At 55.0% G+C, this 18,888-nt stretch overlaps 1 protein-coding gene across 3 annotated transcripts; it reads left to right on the top strand.

Annotated features, from left to right (window-relative positions):
* Positions 1-378: 378 nt before the first annotated feature.
* Positions 379-18,033, top strand: LRFN3 (leucine rich repeat and fibronectin type III domain containing 3). Of its 3 annotated transcripts, XM_072779859.1 has the most exons (4): positions 379-452; positions 6,706-7,584; positions 8,937-10,379; positions 12,439-18,033. In XM_072779859.1, the coding sequence occupies exons 3-4, from the start codon at positions 8,953-8,955 to the stop codon at positions 12,902-12,904; spliced, it is 1,893 nt and encodes a 630-aa protein (XP_072635960.1). In that variant the 5' UTR covers positions 379-452; positions 6,706-7,584; positions 8,937-8,952; the 3' UTR covers positions 12,905-18,033. The 3 variants fall into 3 exon arrangements, with proteins under 3 accessions (XP_072635960.1, XP_072635968.1, XP_072635950.1); XM_072779867.1 differs by lacking the exon at positions 379-452 and having other exon boundaries at positions 6,439-7,584; positions 8,937-10,392; XM_072779849.1 differs by lacking the exon at positions 379-452 and having other exon boundaries at positions 6,529-7,584.
* Positions 18,034-18,888: the final 855 nt, after the last annotated feature.

Raw genomic sequence — 18,888 nt, 5'->3', positions numbered from 1 at the left:
TGCGGGTCTCGCAGTTTCTGAGGCGCCAGCGCAGCCCACGCCCACGCCCACGCCCTCGGCTTCAAAGCGGCTGCACTCCCCGGACCGAAGAGCGACCCCCACCCACCCGCTGACGTCCCTCGGGCTTGACCAGCACCCGCGCCTGCGCACCAGCCGCCCCCTCGGCGCGCGGGGCCCGGTTCCGACCCCCCACAATCCCCCGCGCCGCCCTGCAGGCGCGCTCTCTGAGGGGGCGAGGCCTCAGCCGCCAGGTTTGAGCAAGGTGAGGCAGAGGGTGTCGCGTGGCCTTCTGGGAAATGCAGTTTACCTGCGAGGCTGGAACCGCCGTTCAACGCACCCACAAGACTACGTGCTCCACAATGCACAGCGCGCGCGGCGGCTGAGCGGTGCGTTGCTGCCCCCACGTGGCGGCGGAGCGATTATGTCCAAACCTGAGAATAGGGCTGAGAGAGGTAGGAGCGGCGACCCGGCTGGGGGATGCTGAGGGTTGCCCTGGGACACTGGGAGGGCTTTCCAGAAGAGGGGCTTTCCCAGACCGGGGCCTAGGAAGTGTGGTGGTGGTGAAGGTGGTGGTGAAGGCAGGGCCACTATGAAGATGTAGTGAAATGAGGATATTAGCTGTTGGCTGTATATTACCCTTATTATTACAGCTAATACTTATAGAGGACGTACTTATGTGCGAGGCACTGCTCACGCCTTGTTACACAAATTACCTCATTTAATCCTCCCAACAGCCATTTGAGATACTATCAGCCCCCCACCCCCTTTACAAAAATGAAGTTGAGGCCCAGAGAAGGGAATAATTTGCCCCAAATCAATTCAGCAGGTCAGTGGCAAGAGCTGGGATATGAACCTAGGCTGTCAGGCTTCTGGGTCAGCGTTCTTCACTGTGACTGTAACCCCTTCTGATCACTCTGTTAAATTATCCCTAAATTGTAATTAGCACATGAATCAACTCAAAATGGCCATTAGCATGTGGATCTCTTTGAATTGGTGATTATGTGTTCCTGCCCAACTTGTGATTTAGCCCTGCTCCAAGACAGAGTTTACAATCAGCATAGATTTATAAGCAGCACATGAATCAGCACGGGTTTGTGTTCACAGAGATCAGATTTCTGATTAGCACTTGAATCAACAGGAGTTTGTGTTAGAAGCTGGAATCATTAGGTTTCTGATTAACACACAGATCTGAGCACACAGGGATGATGTTCACACCTAGAAAGCCCTACCCTCTTCTGGGCCAGGTGACCTCCTCCTTAATTGTTACCCTCATCCCTTTACTGAACCTCCACTCCCAACCATCATGCACAGGCAGGTAGCCTTGGTGACTTCCTTGTTCCTTCCCTCTTCCCAATCTTGTTCATAATGGAATGATCACAGCAACGACCACTGTTCTGAAATTACCTATTCTCTTTCTACCTTAAGAGGAGACAAAATTCCAAAGCCTGGACTGTATCTGATTCACAGGTATGTTCCCAGCATCAGGTCTGGCACATAGTGAGGGCTTAATAAATGCTTGGGAAGAGAATGTTGGACACTTACCATCATCTTTCTGCATCAACCTATTTATCAAGCCAGATTCAGTTTGCCCTCAAGGAGTCAAACTTGTGCTCACTCAGCCCAAAGGCAGGAGCCCACAGTTGGTGGGTGGATGGTCAGGGTGGGGCCAAGACGGCTCCCTGGAGCAGGATTTGGTGTAGTGGATGGAAGGAGATCTGACTGCCTCTTCCTGCTGCCTCCCCTGAGGCTGTGGGTCTGGTGGTGGTTGATGTTGGGTCCATTATAATCCATACACTCTGCATAATTGTGTCTGGGAGGAAGCTGCCCAGCCTGAGAATAAGTTCTCAGCCCTCCTTGCATCCAGGGTGACCACATGACTAGTTCTCTCCAATAAAATATGGGCAGAGGAGAGGTTTATAGAAGGTCACTTCTGGGCCAAGTTTTTTAAGAAGTTTGTGAACCTCCACCCTATCTCTTCCCATTTGCCAGGTGGAAGCAGATCATTCTGAGCCCCAGAAAATAATGGAGGCATAAGATTAAGTCTGCTTGTGTGTCACCAGATGGAGGACAGCTGCCAACCAAGCAGGACACCTGTGGCAAGAAATCAACTATTGTATCAAGTCACTGAAATCAAGGGAGTTCTTTGTTACAGTAGCTGACATTATACTCAGTGATACTCTGACCCTTCCCCTCCGGTCCCTGATATCAGGAAACGCCAAGCACCCCCTGTCATTCTGTGAAATGAACCTCTAATATTCAGTTGTGTTCAGGCTTTCATATAGCAGTTTCATATGGTGGCCCATATTTACTGATTTAAAGTTATCAGTATATTCCCCTCCATTCTTTGCAGGAATGTAAACTCTCCCCCATGTTCTTATGGAAGTCTTCTTCCAGGCTGACAGCTGGAAGTCATTAAAGCAGACCCTGAGGGTTGCGTTAGGTCTTCCACCATAGTTAAGCAAAGCCTCATACACAGGATGTTGTGGTTGCCCTGTAGAAGTCAGTGTTTGCCTGGAACCCATCGGTCTGATTTAGGGTGGTTAGTGAAAATGTTTTGGGGTGGGGAGCAAGCACTCATCTTCCTGTCCATCTCTTTTGACCCATCCATATGGGAATGTGCCTTCAGACCTAATCTTTTCTAAAAAGATTTATTTATTCATGAGAGACACACAGAGAAAGAGAGAGGCAGAGACACAGGCAGCATGCAGGGAGCCCAATGCGGGACTTGATCCTGAGACTCCTAGGCAGGCGCTAAACCACTGAGCCACCCAGGGATCCCAGACCAAATCTTTAAAGTGAGTTCCTAGGGGCGCCTCGGTGGCTCAGTCTGTTAAGTATCTGCCTTTGGCTCAGGTCATGATCTTGAGGTCCTGGGATGGAGCCCTGTGTCCTGTGTCAGGCTCCCCATTCAATGCAGACTCTGCTTCTGTCTTTCCCTCTGCCTCACCCCCCACACATATGCGCATGCACTCTCAAAAAAATCAAAGTGGGTTCCTGGTCCTCAGTACCAATTCATGTGCTAATTACAAAGCTGAGCTAATTCCAGTGAACCCCACTGGCTGGACTTTGGTTAGTAGGTACTAGTGTACTAGTTGAGGATAAGGGGACACCACCTCCATCCATCATTTCTCAAACAAACCCCAAGTATAAAGGGACCTAAATTTATAAAGTGACTTTTTGACAGACTGACTTCGTTGATTTGAGTCCATGTGCGTGTATGAACGCACCTGTGTGTGTGTACCTCTCCCTTGCAGGTGTTTGATATGGCTTCCTGAATGTTTATGTATATGTGTGGGAATGTGGCTCACACGGGCATGCAAGAGAGAATCTATGCAGAGTGCTTCTACACATATGATCACTCACATCTGAGTGTGAGTCTGTGCATGTGTGTGTGTGACTAAGTGTGCACTTGTGTGTGTCCCCTGTATGTGAACGTGAAGCAGGTGTATATGTGTTCCATGCGCCTGCTGTGCCTCTGTTCTGATGAGCCTCTGAGTACGTGATGTGCATGTATGAATATGGATGTGTCCCCCGTGTGTATTTGTGTATATTCAGGCAGATTCTGCCTGTGCTTGTGAGCAGTCCCCTTCCCCCTAAGGCCCCCTCAGCTCTCAGGCAATTCAACTTCATTCTTCCTGCCATGGTTCTTTCCACTGCTTTTGTCCCCTTCTCCAGATGTTGTAATTAAGTAAATGCAGCAATTAAGCAGAGCCCCCCAAACCACTATCCCACCAGGATCCCCTTGCAGGAGCTAATGAGGGATTACAGCACATGCAGACACACGCACGGTACTATTCAGGCACTGCAGGGACCCCCGGGCTGTACATGCTGTAGCATGAGGGCACACAAAAAACACAGAGGTTCCCCTTGCCCACCTGCTTTGTTAATACTCATCCTTCAGGTCTCAGTATACAGGTCCCTTCCTCCAGGAAGCCTCCCTGACTGGGGGCTGGTGGGGGGGTGGTGCTTAAAGGGTTGGACTCTGCCGTTTGGACCCCACACCCCTCTGATTCCCCCATCAGAGCCCTGACCACTCTGGCCTGTGCTTTGCCATCAAAACCCTTAATTACTTTGCCCTACGTGTCCCCTATCACACCCTGGCCACTGTGGCCTGGGCCTGTGTCATGCCAGTCCCAGGCTGTCTAGCCCAAGCTTCTCCCAGCCCAGCCCTGATCACTCTGAGCTGTATCTGTTTTGCTTTTGAAATTTGAGCTAAGTGAAAGCAGGACCTGACACTGCCTTGGTCACACTTCTGCTGCAGTGTCATTTAGCACACAACCATGGCCAGAGATCTACAGCAAATGTTGAACTAGCATCTTTGTCCTTCTCTGTTTCGGAACCCCTCTTTATGTCTCTAAATATGTTGGTTTCTCTGGCACGCACTTAGAATGCCAAACCCCCTCAGCCGCTTTTGGCACAGCTATAGTGGACAGTTCCATGCAAGTTGCAGATGTCCTTGGTTTAGCCCAGTGGTTCTCAAAGTGTGATCCCTGGACCAGCAGCATTAGCATCACTTGGGAACTTACTAGAAATGCAAATGTTTGGATCTCACCTAGAAGTACTGAACCAGAAACTCTGGGACTGGGGCCTGGAGATCTATAGTCAAGGTGATCCCATAAAGTGTGAGGACAGCATATTTAGTTCATGGGAGGCATTCCTCTCTGCTCTTCTGCCTCAGATCTCAGATAGCTCCCAGTACCACCCCCTCCCACCAAAGAGACAGCCATCACCCAAAGGAATAAGAGCTAGTGTATAAATGTGGCTGCAGGGGGGAGAAATTTTGCAGGGCGGGGGAGGAAGGGGAGGAACCATAATTCAGATGTGTTCTACAAGGTTCCTTAATGTTCCCCAGCTGAACTGAGGCCCTGTTGCCCAGGGGGGTAATCTGCTCTTCACCTGAACCATCTATTAACTTTTTCCTCCCTTGCTTCATTCTCTCCCAATCCCTTGCCCATTTCCTGGGGTCACCCCCAAATCAGCCAGTTCCACTGAATTCTAATCCCAATTTGCTCTTGGACTGTCTCTAGGTATTTCTATCTCCCCACCTCCACCACTTCTGTAGTATCTCTGAGACTTCTGCAGCCTTTTTCTGAGTGTCTGAGTAACCACTATCCACTATGCTGGGCCAGAAGCACTGATGAACTTTGCTAATGATCTGGAAAGGCGTGCCCTAGAGCTGAGTTAATTTTAGCTGCAATTTTTCAATACACATGAGTGGAAGGAGCCAAAAGTCTGTTCTGAAACCTTCAGCAGAGCTAGGGATGCCAGGGTGATGTGCATGTATGTTCCTACGCCCAACAAGGTTGCTTTGCTCCTCTACTGAGAAGAAGGGTGGTGTCCCTGGGGATGGTATGTGACCATTCAGTTTCCCCCAGGGTTAGAGCCATGACCAAAGAGCAAGACTGTGTTCCCTTCAGACCAGGGGGTCCCAAAGATCAGGTTCCCCATGTTGCTATAACCAAGTTCCCAGGGAAGGCTTGTAGACCACCACCCACATCCCTCTTCCTTCGGTACCATGTGCCGGGAGACATGTGGAACCCTCCACCGTCCCCTCCACTACCCTCTCACAATGGTTAGGACAGGCAGGCCCCACTCCTGATGAGTCCTGTGTTAGTACAGTTCTGTCAGAGTCCTCTATAGGGCCTCTGGGTCAATCTGTCCATCCCCCTGCTTCTGTCCCATTTCCTATCTTTTCCAACCCCCATGGGATATCCATCCAGTGCATCTTGAGGTCTAGCTGTAATTCCAGAGGGCACAGGTTCTGGGAGCCAAGTTTTCCCTTGCAGCCAGGGCAAGGAGGCTTGGGAAGGAGCAGAGTCTCCTCTCTGGACTGAAAGATCAGGCCTGTTGCTGCCCAGGGTCCAAGTAAGGAAGCTCCACCTAGGGAAGGACATCCCAGGGAGGTGGTGCTGAGACAAAGGAGCAGGTGACAGGCTTGGGGGCCAGAGGCTCTGGGATGGAAAGCCACATGCAAAGAACTGAACACACACACAAATACACATACCCATCCTCACAGATGAGTTGCCCCTGTTCAGTCTCTGCCACCCCCAGCCCCCAGCCCACCCGTGTCTCTGTCTCTTTGACTTTCTCTATGTCTCTGTCTTTGTCTCTGTCTTGTCCTTGTCTCTCTCTCTCTGGGTTTCCCACGGTCTCTGTGTATTTCCATCTCTCCTTGAATACGTGTCTTTCTCTCTGCGTCTCTCATTCTACTCTTGTCTCTCCATCTAACCCTGCCCATTTTTTGTCTCTCTCTCAATTTGAGTGTCTCCTCGTCTCAGTCTCTGTGTCTCTCTGTATCCAAGGATTTTTTTTCTCTCTCCCAAGCAACGCCAGGGCCGCTCCAAGAGAGGTGGGGCCCGACGCGCGCCTTTGAGGGGGGTGCCTACACCTTTAAGCGCGGGCACGCGCGGGGCCTGCGCCTTTAAGCGCGGGCGCGCGCGAGGCCCTGGGTTCCCGGCGAGGAGGCCGCGGGAGCGCCCGGACCCGGCCCGCCTGCCCGGCCCCCGCCCGGCCCCCGCCCCGGCCCCGGCGGGGGAGGGGTCTCTGAGCGTGGCCCCTCCCCCCTGCGCCCCCACCTGCGCTGCGGTGCCTCCACCCCGCGTGTCCCTGCCTGTCCGTCTGTCCTCGCCCAGGCCTCGCCCCACCCCGGCCCCCGGGGCTGCCTTGCCACCCCCCAACCGCATCCGCCCCCCTCCCTCCGGCCAGTCCCCCGCCGCAGCCCAGGAAGCAAGCCGGGACCACGCCGCCCCAGACCCTGGGCCCGCACCCCGACACCGGGGGCCTGCACCCTGAGATTGGATCCAGAGATCTGGAAACCTGAGCCTGAGACCCTGATCTGGGGCTGGGACCCCCAAGACCTGGAGCCCGAACACCTAGTGTCTGGGGCTGGAATCTCAACATCAGTCTCGGGAACCCCAAGACTTGGAATATGGACCCCCAGATTTGGAGCCTGAACCTCAAGATTTCGCATCTAAAACCCCAAATCTGGAACTGAACTCTGAATGCTGTGCCTGGGACCTTGAAATCTGGGACCAGATTCCCATATCTGTAACTGGAACCCACTAATTGGGGCCTGAACCCTGAGATTTAGGCCTCAAATTCCAAGATCTGAACCCTGGCATTCCAAGGGGCCTAAACCTGGGTTTGAGCCTGAAGTCCTTGCTGCAGACCCGAATGCTGAAATTGAGAGCTAGAGACCTCCAAATCTTGACTCGGAACCCCAATATCTGAACCCAGCACCCCAGTATCGGATCCCAGGACTGGGCTTGAGACTCAGACCCTCAGCTCTCCATTTGGCTGTTTAGTATCCCAAGCCCAGAGCTAGGAGACACTGGCTCTGATCAACCCAAACTGGAGCCTGGGTCTCTAAACTTGGACCCTAGAGGTCCTGTATGTAGAGATCTAGGACCCCAAGTAATAAGGTCTAAAGACTCCATGGCCACAGATCTGGGCTGAGACACAACACAGACCCTCTACAGAGGCCTTGGGGACAGAGAAGGCATGACCAGGCCCCCCCTCCAGAGCCCTGACCCCTGACCCCTTGGAGCTTGAGGACTCTGCTCCCTGGGGCGGCTTCCAGCTCAGGTAAGGCTATTGGGGGACCCCCATGGTGGGGAGGGACTTGGGAGGAACTTTGGGGCTGGGGGTGGAGGTAAGTGAAGACGAGGTCCCCCTGGGCACCCGTGGGGTTTGCCCAGGACACAGATATCCCGCCCCCCTCCTCCAAGGGTTTGCCTCCAGCTCCTGCTGTGCTTCACGTACTCTCTGGACATTTATTTGACCAGCACTGCCCCTCTCTGACCTCCTCTTCCCCAGTTGATGGCACCTCCAGGTCTCTGATCTCTCACTCTGTTCCCCAGTTTCTTCCCACCACCTATCTCATCTGACCGTCTCCAGACGCCTCTCCGGGCCACCGCTCCTCTCACTGACCGTCTCTGTCACTGACCATCTCTGTTCACCACTCCTGGCTCTGATCACCTTTGCCACTGCCATCCACCACCTCTCTCCCAGGCCACCTCTGTCTGCTGCTTCACTCAGTGACCACCTTTGGCATCTCTGCCCGCCCTACCTCTCTCTGATCATCTTCCACTAGCCCTCTTGCCCTTGCCCACCCCTGACTCTCTCAGCCCTGGCCTGCCTCTGACCATCTTTTCCCATTGCTCTCGGCCCCCTCCCTCTGCCTATCCTAACTGCCAGTCTACGACCATGCGACCATCTCTGACCCTTACTGACCACCTCTCTTCTCTCCGTCTCTCTTGAGCCCTGGAGTTCTCTAATCATTTCCAGTATCTCTGGCTGCCTTTCCTCCCTCTGATGACCTCTCCTGGCACCCACCATCCTAACAGCTGTCCTCATCTCCAACTGTTTCTGACATGTCCGTCCTTTCCTCCTCTATCTGACTACCTCTCTGGCTTTTGACCATCTCTGACCATCTCTCTCTTGGATCTGACCATCCCTGACCATGTCCCCTCCTCTGTCCACCTCTCATCTTCTGGACCACCTCTGACCACCTCCCTTCTCTGGTCATGTTTGACGACTTCTAATCATTCCCACCACACTGACCGCCTCTTCTCTCTGGCCGTCTTTCACCGTGTCTTTGACCACGTTTAAAGCCCTCTGGCTTCCCTTCTGCCCACTGATCAACCCTCCCAGGTCCTCTGTCTCTGACCATCTCTAATTACCTCCTTTCCTCTGACTGTCTTTGTTCATTTCTGCTCCCTCTGTCCCTCCACGACACCTCCCTCTGAGTCTTTGACCATCTCCTCTGCTTTTTGATCCTTCTGACCACTCCCACTCCTCTGCCTGACCATCTTTGACTCAACTGTTTTGCTCTCAGCCCACCGTGACCTTCCCTCCTGGCCTTGAGCCACCCTCATGCCCTCTGGCACCCCTCTTCTGGCCTCCGCCTGCCCTAATGCCCCCCTTCTTCCCTGTAGGCCGCCCCCGCCCGCAATGGCCGTCCTCCCACTGCTCCTGTGCCTGCTGCCGCTGGCCCCCGCCTCGTCTCCGTCCCAGCCAGCCACAGCCAGCCCGTGTCCCCGCCGCTGCCGCTGCCAGACGCAGTCGCTGCCCCTAAGTGTGCTGTGCCCGGGGGCCGGCCTTCTGTTCGTGCCCCCCTCGCTGGACCGCCGGGCAGCCGAGCTGCGCCTGGCGGACAACTTCATCGCGGCCGTGCGCCGCCGCGACCTGGCCAACATGACCGGCCTGCTGCATCTGAGCCTGTCGCGTAACACCATCCGCCACGTGGCAGCCGGCGCCTTTGCTGACCTGCGCGCCCTGCGCGCCCTGCACCTCGATGGAAACCGGCTGACCTCGCTGGGCGAGGGTCAGCTGCGCGGCCTGGTCAACTTGCGCCACCTCATCCTGAGCAACAACCAGCTGGCGGCCCTGGCGGCCGGTGCCCTGGACGACTGCGCCGAGACGCTCGAGGATCTCGACCTGTCCTACAACAACCTGGAGCAGCTGCCCTGGGAGGCCTTGGGCCGCCTGGGCAACGTCAACACGTTGGGCCTCGACCACAACCTGCTGGCCTCCGTGCCCGCCGGCGCCTTTTCCCGCCTGCACAAGTTGGCACGGCTGGACATGACCTCCAATCGCCTGACCACCATCCCGCCCGACCCGCTCTTCTCCCGCCTGCCGCTGCTGGCCAGGCCCCGCGGCTCCCCCGCCTCGGCGCTGGTGCTGGCCTTCGGCGGGAACCCCCTCCACTGCAACTGCGAGCTGGTGTGGCTGCGGCGGCTGGCCCGGGAGGACGACCTGGAGGCCTGCGCCTCCCCGCCGGCTCTGGGTGGCCGCTACTTCTGGGCTGTGGGTGAGGAGGAGTTCGTGTGCGAGCCCCCTGTGGTGACTCACCGCTCCCCGCCGCTGGCGGTGCCTGCGGGCCGGCCAGCTGCCCTGCGCTGCCGGGCCGTGGGGGACCCCGAGCCCCGCGTGCGCTGGGTGTCACCCCAGGGCCGGCTGGTGGGCAATTCGAGCCGTGCTCGTGCCTTCCCTAACGGGACGCTGGAGCTGCTGGTCACCGAGCCGGGCGATGGTGGCATTTTCACTTGCATTGCGGCCAATGCTGCTGGCGAGGCCACCGCTGCTGTTGAGTTGACTGTGGGTCCCCCCCCACCTCCCCAGCTAGCCAACAGCACCAGTTGTGACCCCCCGCGGGACGGGGATCCTGATGCCCTCACCCCGCCCTCTGCCGCCTCAGCCTCCGCCTCCGCCTCGGCCAAGGCAGCTGACACTGGGCCCCCTCCCGACCGTGGTGTCCAGGTGACTGAGCACGGGGCCACCGCTGCTCTTGTCCAGTGGCCGGATCAGCGGCCTATCCCAGGCATCCGCATGTACCAGATCCAGTACAACAGCTCAGCCGACGACATCCTCGTCTACAGGTGCAGGGTCCAGGTAGCGGGCAGCATGGGTGGCAGACTGAGTTGGAGGGAGGGTTGAAGATACATCTTGTTGACACCCCAGGCTGCAACACAGCTGAGAAAGGAAGCGGAAGGGTACAAAGGAAATCAGACAGCAAAAGTAAAAGAAATCAGGCAGAGAAGGTAAAAGAAATCTGGCAGTAGTGATAAAAAGAAATAAGGCAGCACAAGAAAATAGTAGCAGATATAAAAAAGTAATCAGTCCAGAAGAGTAAAAAGCTAATCAGGGGGCGGGGGAGCCAGGTTGGAGTCAAACTGAATATAAAGGTAAAGAGGAACCAGGTGTTTCCAGAGGCTAGGACTAGATGTAAGCTAAGTTGCGGGAAGGAAAGGAGATCAAACGGGAAGGTAGAGAGTTCATGGGGAAAATGAAATGAGGGGGCCGTGCTGCAAAGGAATTCAGACCAGAGGTTAGAAGGAAAATGAGGAGGAGGCTGAACAGAGATCAGGCTTCGAGTTTGTAAACTGCTCCACATGTTTAGAGTTCTAATATGGTGACGTCTCAATTTTTGATTTTCTAAGTCAAATTATACCTAGGAACATTGAATTTGCCCACCCACTGTTAGTGATTCCCTTCTCTATTTAATTGTTGCAAATAGTAGAAGAAAATCTGGGGCTTATACACTCTGAGAGGTGGTCAATACTTCTGCCCCCGAGCTGGAGAGCATTTGGAACATCTGCTGTGTCTGGCCACATGTGGTCAGTAGTGGTGGCTCTGACCCAGATGCTGCTGACATTTCTCACCCAAGTCTAACCTTGCATGGATGGCTGTGGATTGTTCGCTCTTGTCACTGCCAGGCGAGGCCAGGGGTGCAGTCCCCGAGGCCTGGCTGCAGAGGACTGGGCCTCCCAACACCTGGGCTGTACACCCTATAAATCCAGTACCTGGGTCCCCTTTCCTTCTTGAGGGGTCCACACCTTAAGAGATTATTAGTTGATTTCCTTTTTCAGTCCTGGAAATCTAGCAAGCTTATTCTGTTGCCTTTTTCAGATGGCAGTGCTCCCTGGAGGGGGAGTAGGCTCCATGGAGGGCCCACACCTGAAAATCCCACAAAGCCTGCCCACATTACCTGGCAGGGGATGAGACAAATGCTCTCCTAGGTAGCCACCTTCTCAGAGACAATCACAGAGTTCCCTGTAACTCCCTCATTAAAGCAGTTTAGGAATAAGATAGATTATAAAACAAGTTAAATCTCCAGCAGGGTGCTCTGCTGCAAGAGAAAATAAAGTGGAATGGGTGCTAAGGATAAAAGGAAATGGGAAAGGTAAGGATAAATAAAAACCAGGCAACAGAGATAAAAAAAAAAAAAAAAAGGAATTGGGAATCGGAGCTGGAAGAAATAAGGCAACAGGGAGAAAAATCAGCTGTGATGGCTGAGGCACATCAGTTTCATGAGAGCAGAATCAGCTGAGGGCTCACTGGCTGTAGATACAGTAACCATAATAAGGCGATGGGGCTGGGGGGACATTCACTGGCAGGGGAGAAGGAAGGCAGGCAGCAGCCGTGTGGGGGTTCAGGAGGTCCGAGGAGGGAATGCTAGCTGTACACTTGAGGATAAGGGGGCAGCTGGAAAAGGGAAATCAGGCCCCAACTGAAGGAGAGCTGGCCCGGGAACTGGGGAAGGTGGGCAGGGGTCTAGTGGGAGACCTGGAGGTGGTATTGGAGGGAAAGTTGCACCTCAGGGAAGTGGGGCCGAGAGGCTGCGTTGAAACTGGGCGGCAGAGCAGAGATGCGGTGGGCAGCGGCCCTGGAGGGAATCTGGGTACTGGGCTAGGAGGAGATTAAACCGGGGGATTGAGCGGCAGGCGGCAGGCGCCGGGATGCTAAGAAGACCCGCCGATGGGTTATCGCGCAAGAGGCTGACCAGGGAATTTGGGGCAGCGGTGGGCAGGAGCTCAGGGGCGAAGGGCGGGCTGGGGGGAAACCTGCCAACCAGCGAGGGGGCGCGGAGGTGGGGGCAGAGGGCAGGGTGCGGCCTGGGCAGCCAGAGACCTGACCCCCGCCTGCCTGTCCCCCCAGGATGATTCCCGCCGACAGCCGCTCCTTCTTGTTGTCGGACCTGGCGTCGGGCCGCACCTACGATCTGTGCGTGCTGGCGGTGTACGAGGACGGCGCCACCGGGCTGACGGCCACGCGGCCCGTGGGCTGCGCCCGCTTCTCCACCGAGCCGGCGCTGCGGCCCTGCGGGGCCCCGCACGCACCCTTCCTGGGCGGCACCATGATCATCGCCCTTGGCGGAGTCATCGTGGCCTCGGTACTGGTCTTCATCTTCGTGCTGCTCATGCGCTACAAGGTGCACGGCGGCCAGCCCCCGGGCAAGGCCAAGGCACCTGCACCCGTCAGCAGCGTTTGTTCGCAGACCAACGGCGCCCTGGGCCCCACGCCGGCGCCGCCCGCCCCTGAGCCCGCTGCGCCCAGGGCCCACACCGTGGTCCAGCTGGACTGTGAGCCCTGGAGGCCCAGCCACGAACCCACGGGACCCTAGCCTCGGGCCCACCTCCACGGCCCTTCTGGCCCCAGGGGTGGGAGGACCCAGGCGCCCCGTGGGACCTGGCCTCAGACTCACCAAATCGCTCACGGTTTTTAAAACTCTGATGGGGAGGGTGTCGGGGGCACCGGGGCACAACAAGAAAGTCCTATTTTTCTAAGCTTGGGCCTGGGCCCTTGCCCTTGTCTCTGTCTGTGGGGGCTGGGGAGGGATCGTGCAGGGGTCTGGAGTTGGGAAGGCCTCCTCTGGGGAGAGACCCCCACTCTGTTCTGTCTGAAGTTCCTGGGATGAGGCTGAGGATGGTCATCCATTCAGTCAACAGAATGCCAAGAGCATGCCTTCTGGGTGTGCCCTGTGCTGGGTGACTCAGATGGCCCCAAGCCCTGCTCGGACAGTGAAAGTTCATTGTGATCAGAGATGTGGTGATGAGGGATGCTTCGGAGGTTGTGGAAGCCCAGGAAAGGTGCCTGACTCAGCCTAGGGTGTGGTCAGGGAGGCTTCCTGGAGGAAGGATGAGATCTGAGCATGACATCAGAAGGAGATAATTGGGCAAAGAGCAAAGGGAAAGCTGTTCCAGGCAGAGGGCCCAGCACAAGCAAGAACTTAGTAAATGCCAGACGCTGGGGGTCTGGTGGTAGAGGTAAGGCAGGAGGGGCAAGCAGGGTCCAGGAGCTCCAGGCTGAGGAGCTCAGACTCTGGCCTGATGATAGTACTGGGGAGCCATGGAGGGTTCTATGCAGGGGAGGGTCAGAGCCAGGAATGGGCTTTAGGAGGATCTCTCTAGCTATCGTGAAGAGGATGGACCGGGGGGGAAACCGAAGCTAGGAGCCTGAGGGAAGCCAAGGTGGGTAAGGACAAGGACAAGGCAGGACCGGGCCACGGCTGGGGGAAAGGTGAGAGAAGTGAGTAGGGGGTAGGTGAGAGAGGAAGCTGAATGGATGGGTTATGGAGCTGAAGGGCTGTGGGGGAGGAAGGTATCCAGAGTGAGGCCCAGGGCTCTGGCCAGGGGTGGGGACTGTGGAACCATCTGATGCAGGACCAGGAAGGAGATACAGGTTAGGGAAGATGCTGAGGGCAATGGGGGACTTGGTGAATGGGGGTGGGCAGAGGATGTCCAGGAGGTGGTAGCCAGGAGGCAGGCCTCAGGACCCTGGTCTATGAAGAAAAGAAGGCTATTATCAGCAGAGATGGGGAATGAGGCCAATGGGGTGATGAGACAGCTTCTGGGACTTTCCATGTTTAAGGGACAGGCAAAGAAAAACCTGACAAAGACTAAATAGGAACAGCAGATGGAGGGACAGAGTGAAGCAAACCAGTCAGGTCAAACCCAAGTGACTATTGTGTTTAATGTATCAGGCCATGGTGACCTCCTCAGTGGTGTTAGGGGATTGGTTGGGTAGGTGCCAGATTCAGCTAATTTGAGATTTTTTTAAATTTTTTTTTAAATTTATTTATTTATGATAGTCACAGAGAGAGAGAGAGAGAGAGAGAAGCAGAGACATAGGCAGAGGGAGAAGCAGGCTCCATGCACTGGGAGCCCGACGTGGGATTCAATCCTGGGTCTCCAGGATCGCGCCCTGGGCCAAAGGCAGGCGCCAAACTGCTGCGCCACCCAGGGATCCCAGATTCAGCTAATTTGAGAGTAGGAGCTAAGAAAGTGTAAGTAGGGAGCATAGACCCTGTGATTCTGTGGGTCTAGGGCCTGGTTTTGGTTAATCTGGACCAATCAGCACTACATCTCTGCAAGGCTGGTCCTCACTCTGTCTTGGGCCGCCTTAGATCCCCCTCAGACACCAGACCTGGAGGTTTGGAAGACCAAACTCTGGGCCTTGGTAACACTGGGGCTCATTGGAGATCCAGGAATGGGATAGGCAGTAAGAAGAATAGTGTTCTCTGACCCTAGGCCTCCTCTGGCGGTGGGTCCAGGGACAGAGAAGATGGGGATGGGGGAGATAGGCTTAAGTCCTGTGAGGGTTCTCTGGAGTGATGCTGGTGTGAGGGGCATGGTGAAGAGGGCCCAAGACTGGACTGGCCATTCTCAAGACCTGGTGCACATGACCTTGTCCTCATGGGATAACATCCTAGATTCTGCAACGGTTTTCTTGGTGGGTTGTAGGCTTTGAAAACGATCTTCCACCAGCTATAGGAACAATCTGAGTCCCAGGGACCTGGCCTGACTCCAGAGTCCTCCACAAGCATAATGAGGTCCTTCTTGTTTGTTACCCTTGGTGGCTGAGGTCAGGTGAAGCCATCAGGGTGAGGGAGGCGTCTTGGCAAAAGGGTAGGCGCCCTAGGGAGTGGGAAGATTGGAGATCTGGTGCCAATTTCAAAATGCCAATTGCTGCCACAAGGCGGAGACAGAGTGCACCATTCCTTAACCCTTATTTTTCAATTTGAACAATTTATTGTGTGCCTATTTGTGCAGCATGCTGGGAATTCAATACTGAGCTAATACAGGCACAGGTCCTGGCCTCACACATCTCACCATTTGGTGGGGAGACAAATGTTGAATAATCACACAAGCCAGTATAAAGCATCTGTGGCGAAGGCTGTTGTGGGGATGGAGCATGTAGGAGAGATACATGGGACTGGGAGACCCTATAACCAGGAGACCTGACCCGGGAACTGGCGTTGAGAGAGGCTTCCTGGAGGAAGTGACATCTCAGCTGAGCTATGAAGGATGCTCAGGTTGGAGTTAACTGCACTGGGGGGAGGGGAGGTGGAAAGGGCATCCCATGCAAATGGAACAGAATGTGTAGAAGTTTAGGGGCTGGGAGAGGGCTGCTGAGATGGGGTGAGGGAAGGATGCAGTGTTGAGGCTGGAAAGGGGACAGATGATACAGGACCCTGTAGGCTGCTGGGATTTTATTATAAGTGGCATGAGAAGCCACTGGAGGTTCTGAACAGTGAGGAGAATAGTGCTCCCTCCTCTTCAGGAAGCTCCAGTGGTCGGGTCGGTCTGTTTGCACGTGGGGGACGAAAGTGAAGAAGGGAGACCAGGGAAGGGGCTACTGCAATGGTCCAAGCAAAACACTGACCCCAAATGAGGTTGGGACCTGAAGTGGATGGGCTGGAGAGAGATTTGAGACTACCTCACCAGAGGCCTCTGTCCCCTATACAGAGGAGGACAGGGTGGACCACTATCCAATGATCTGGCTCTCAGGCAAGATTGCAGAGACTGGAAAGAAGAGCTGTGGGACCCCCCTGGTGTCTGATATCCAAGGATCCATCCATTAGATGAGGAAGCAACCGTCTCTGTAAGAACTTTTTCCAGGTTCAAGTACCGGGCAGATAGTGGATGTTGGTTCTGCAAAGCAGAGACTGCGGCTGATTGGGGGGAATGTGGACACAGGAAATGCAGGCCTGGAAGGGGGACACGCTAATTATATGTGTGGAAACAAGGAGTGTGGGAGGGGATACATGCGGGCAGGCTAGTTCCTCTAGCGTGGCCCCCTTGGCCTCCCCAACAGGGTGCCTGGATCATCCCTCACCCCCATGCAGGAACAATACTCCTATGGACATATGATCACATGTATCTCGAATTTAAAGTTAAAATCCAGCCCTGCCCAACGGAGTCCACCAATTTCCTGAGCCCCGGGAGCGCTACTGCTCCTTCCACGGTCCCTCCCCTGTGTGGCTTTGAGAATGCCTTTGCACATTTTTGAGGCCAGGTTTTCTGGAACCAAAGTTCCAGGCTACTGGAGCGTTTTCTCGAAGTAACCGTAGTCCTGATACCAGGATGCTCCCCTGTCTGCGCATTGCCACATCCCACCTGTGTGTCTGGGTGCGGCTAATCTGCCCCGGGGCCTGAGTGTCTCGGTGTCTGTGATCCCTTCCTTACAAGGCCTCAGCTAATGCCAAGGTTTCACAGCTCGTTTCCGTGGGCACATATGTGGGAGAGTCTGATAAAGGGGTCCTCCGGAAAGGGTTGCTTCTCTTCTGGGTTGAACCCGACCATGGCCTCTGCCTCTGATTCCTTCCTGGTGCCTGTGCCCTTTCATGCTTCCCAAAAGCAAGGACGGGTGTCAGTGCGTGGCGTTGCCCTGACTTGTACAGAGCAATGCTGGGAACACATCGGTGACCAACCCAGCCCCAGACCCCACCTTCACAGAGCTCCAGTCCAGTGGAGGAAATACATGCTCACCAAACAATGACACCCCAAAGGGGAGATGGCTGGGATAAGGGAAGCACAGGCAAGACTGATAAGGGGCTGTCTATGTGCAAGGGATTCTGGGAGCCCAGAATGGGCTCCTTACAGAGCCTGGCTTGGGAGGTGGGGTGAGTCCGTGATTTCCTGAATGCAGGGCCAGCTTCATGGCAGTGTGACCTGTACAGTCGCACAGCACCTCACATTAAGAAAGGCTCTGCGCTTGGTTGAATGCCCTGCTGTCGCCATCGTGAAATTCTTAATAATTTTTGAACAAAGGACTCCACATGTTCATTTTGCACTGTGCCCTGCATACTTCAGGGATGTACAGAAAGAGCCAGAGGAAGAGAGAGTCTTCCAAGGACAGAGAACATTGTGTGCCAAACACAAGAAAGGAAGAGAGGATCGTACCCTTGAAGAGCTGACCGCAGTTCTGTGTAGCTGGAGCACGGAGAGGAAGGAGGGGGTGAGTGAGGGGTGGGCTCAAGAAGTTGCTGGATGCCAGCTGCTGAGCTGACGGCTCACGAGTTGGGACTCCATTCCAGAGGCACTGGGGAGCCATGGTGGAGGGACAGGGTCAGGTTTGGACTTTAGAAAGATCCATCTGTCTATACTGGGGAAGGTGGCCAGGGGCACACGACCGAAAATAAGGTCGGGGTGGGAGGCTCGGCTGCCTGTGGGAAGGGTGAGAGTGTCTGGTCACTGTGGGAGGGTGTATGAAGAGCCTTGAATACTTGGGTGACAGACACCCAATACACCAGGAGACTGGCCGGGGGGGACCCAAAGCCACAGGCTGAATCCAGAGCTTCATTTTCACTTGAAGATTTTTCACTGTTGGGTGGGTGCACAAGGGTAGGTTAATGGGTGTCACTGGTAAGTACTTGAAAATCTTTATATGAGAACTCACATGGATAGACTGATGAAAGTGAATGCAAAATTGGCAAGAATTTAGAGTATAAAATGTAAGACTTCAAAGGACTTTATTCTGGGTATATTCTGGCTTCAACTCTGGAACCCCTGGAGTGCACTTCACTCCTCCCCAGTCCTCCGGATGAAACATCAGATCTTTGGGAACTTCTTCTTTATCCACAGCCCTAAATGCTGTGGCTGATGCCCCCAGGGCTAGGAACTGACCCCCTTCCTGCTCCTCCACTCACCTCCTTCTGAGGCAGCACCTCTCCACCTGCCCCCAGGCTTCTCTTTTCTTTCTCTGCTGAAGACCCCCATATATCTGTCCCCAGCACAGCCCCTCTCCCAAGCCTGGCTTCCCTCAGCTTCCAGGACAGCCCCAGGCCTCTCACATGGGGGAGGGGGTGCACATTGACCTTAGCTTCTTCCCATACCTGTCCCTCTTCCTGGGTCCCCTCAGAGCAACCCTCCACTCAGCCTCCTGGCAGCCCTTCCACTTAGCCTTGCTCCCTTCTCTGGCCCCAACCACCTGGGTCCCTGCATCTCCCCCGCACCCCCAGGGGTCCTGGCTTCAGTTTCCCACTCTGGTCCAGAGAATCTTCATAAAACCAAACTTGACCCTCCTCTGCATAGAACCCACCATGGCTCTCCTGGGTTCCTGGACAAAGCTCCAGCTCTTTAGCCTGGCTGTATAGGCCTTGCCTGCCCCCCACTTACCCCCAACTCCATCTCTAGCACATAGGAGATTAGCACTCCCTGAAAAGCCCACCCTTTTACACACCCACGTTGTTCCCTGTGCCCTCAGGGGAGCCTTCCTTCACCTCCTCTGCTTGTGTTGAAGAGCAGGGGAAGGATCTTAAGCAGGTGAGAAATGAAACTATTGAAAGAATTCCTTCTTGAATTCTCCCCCTACTCTCCGTACCAA

This window comes from Canis lupus, chromosome 1, assembly GCF_048164855.1.
Source record: "Canis lupus baileyi chromosome 1, mCanLup2.hap1, whole genome shotgun sequence".
Classification (NCBI taxonomy): Eukaryota; Metazoa; Chordata; class Mammalia; order Carnivora; family Canidae; genus Canis; species Canis lupus.
The sequence above is the reverse complement of the archived record's forward strand: the minus strand, read 5'-3'. Positions and strand labels throughout refer to the sequence as shown.

What these genes read in the sequence shown, in the direction of transcription:
- LRFN3 (XM_072779859.1), top strand. Translation starts at nt 8,953, where the DNA reads ATGGCCGTCCTCCCACTGCTCCTGTGCCTGCTGCCGCTGGCCCCCGCC. An exon ending in GACGACATCCTCGTCTACAG is followed by an intron (nt 10,380 to 12,438) that starts GTGCAGGGTCCA and finishes CTGTCCCCCCAG; the next exon opens with GATGATTCCCGCCGACAGCC.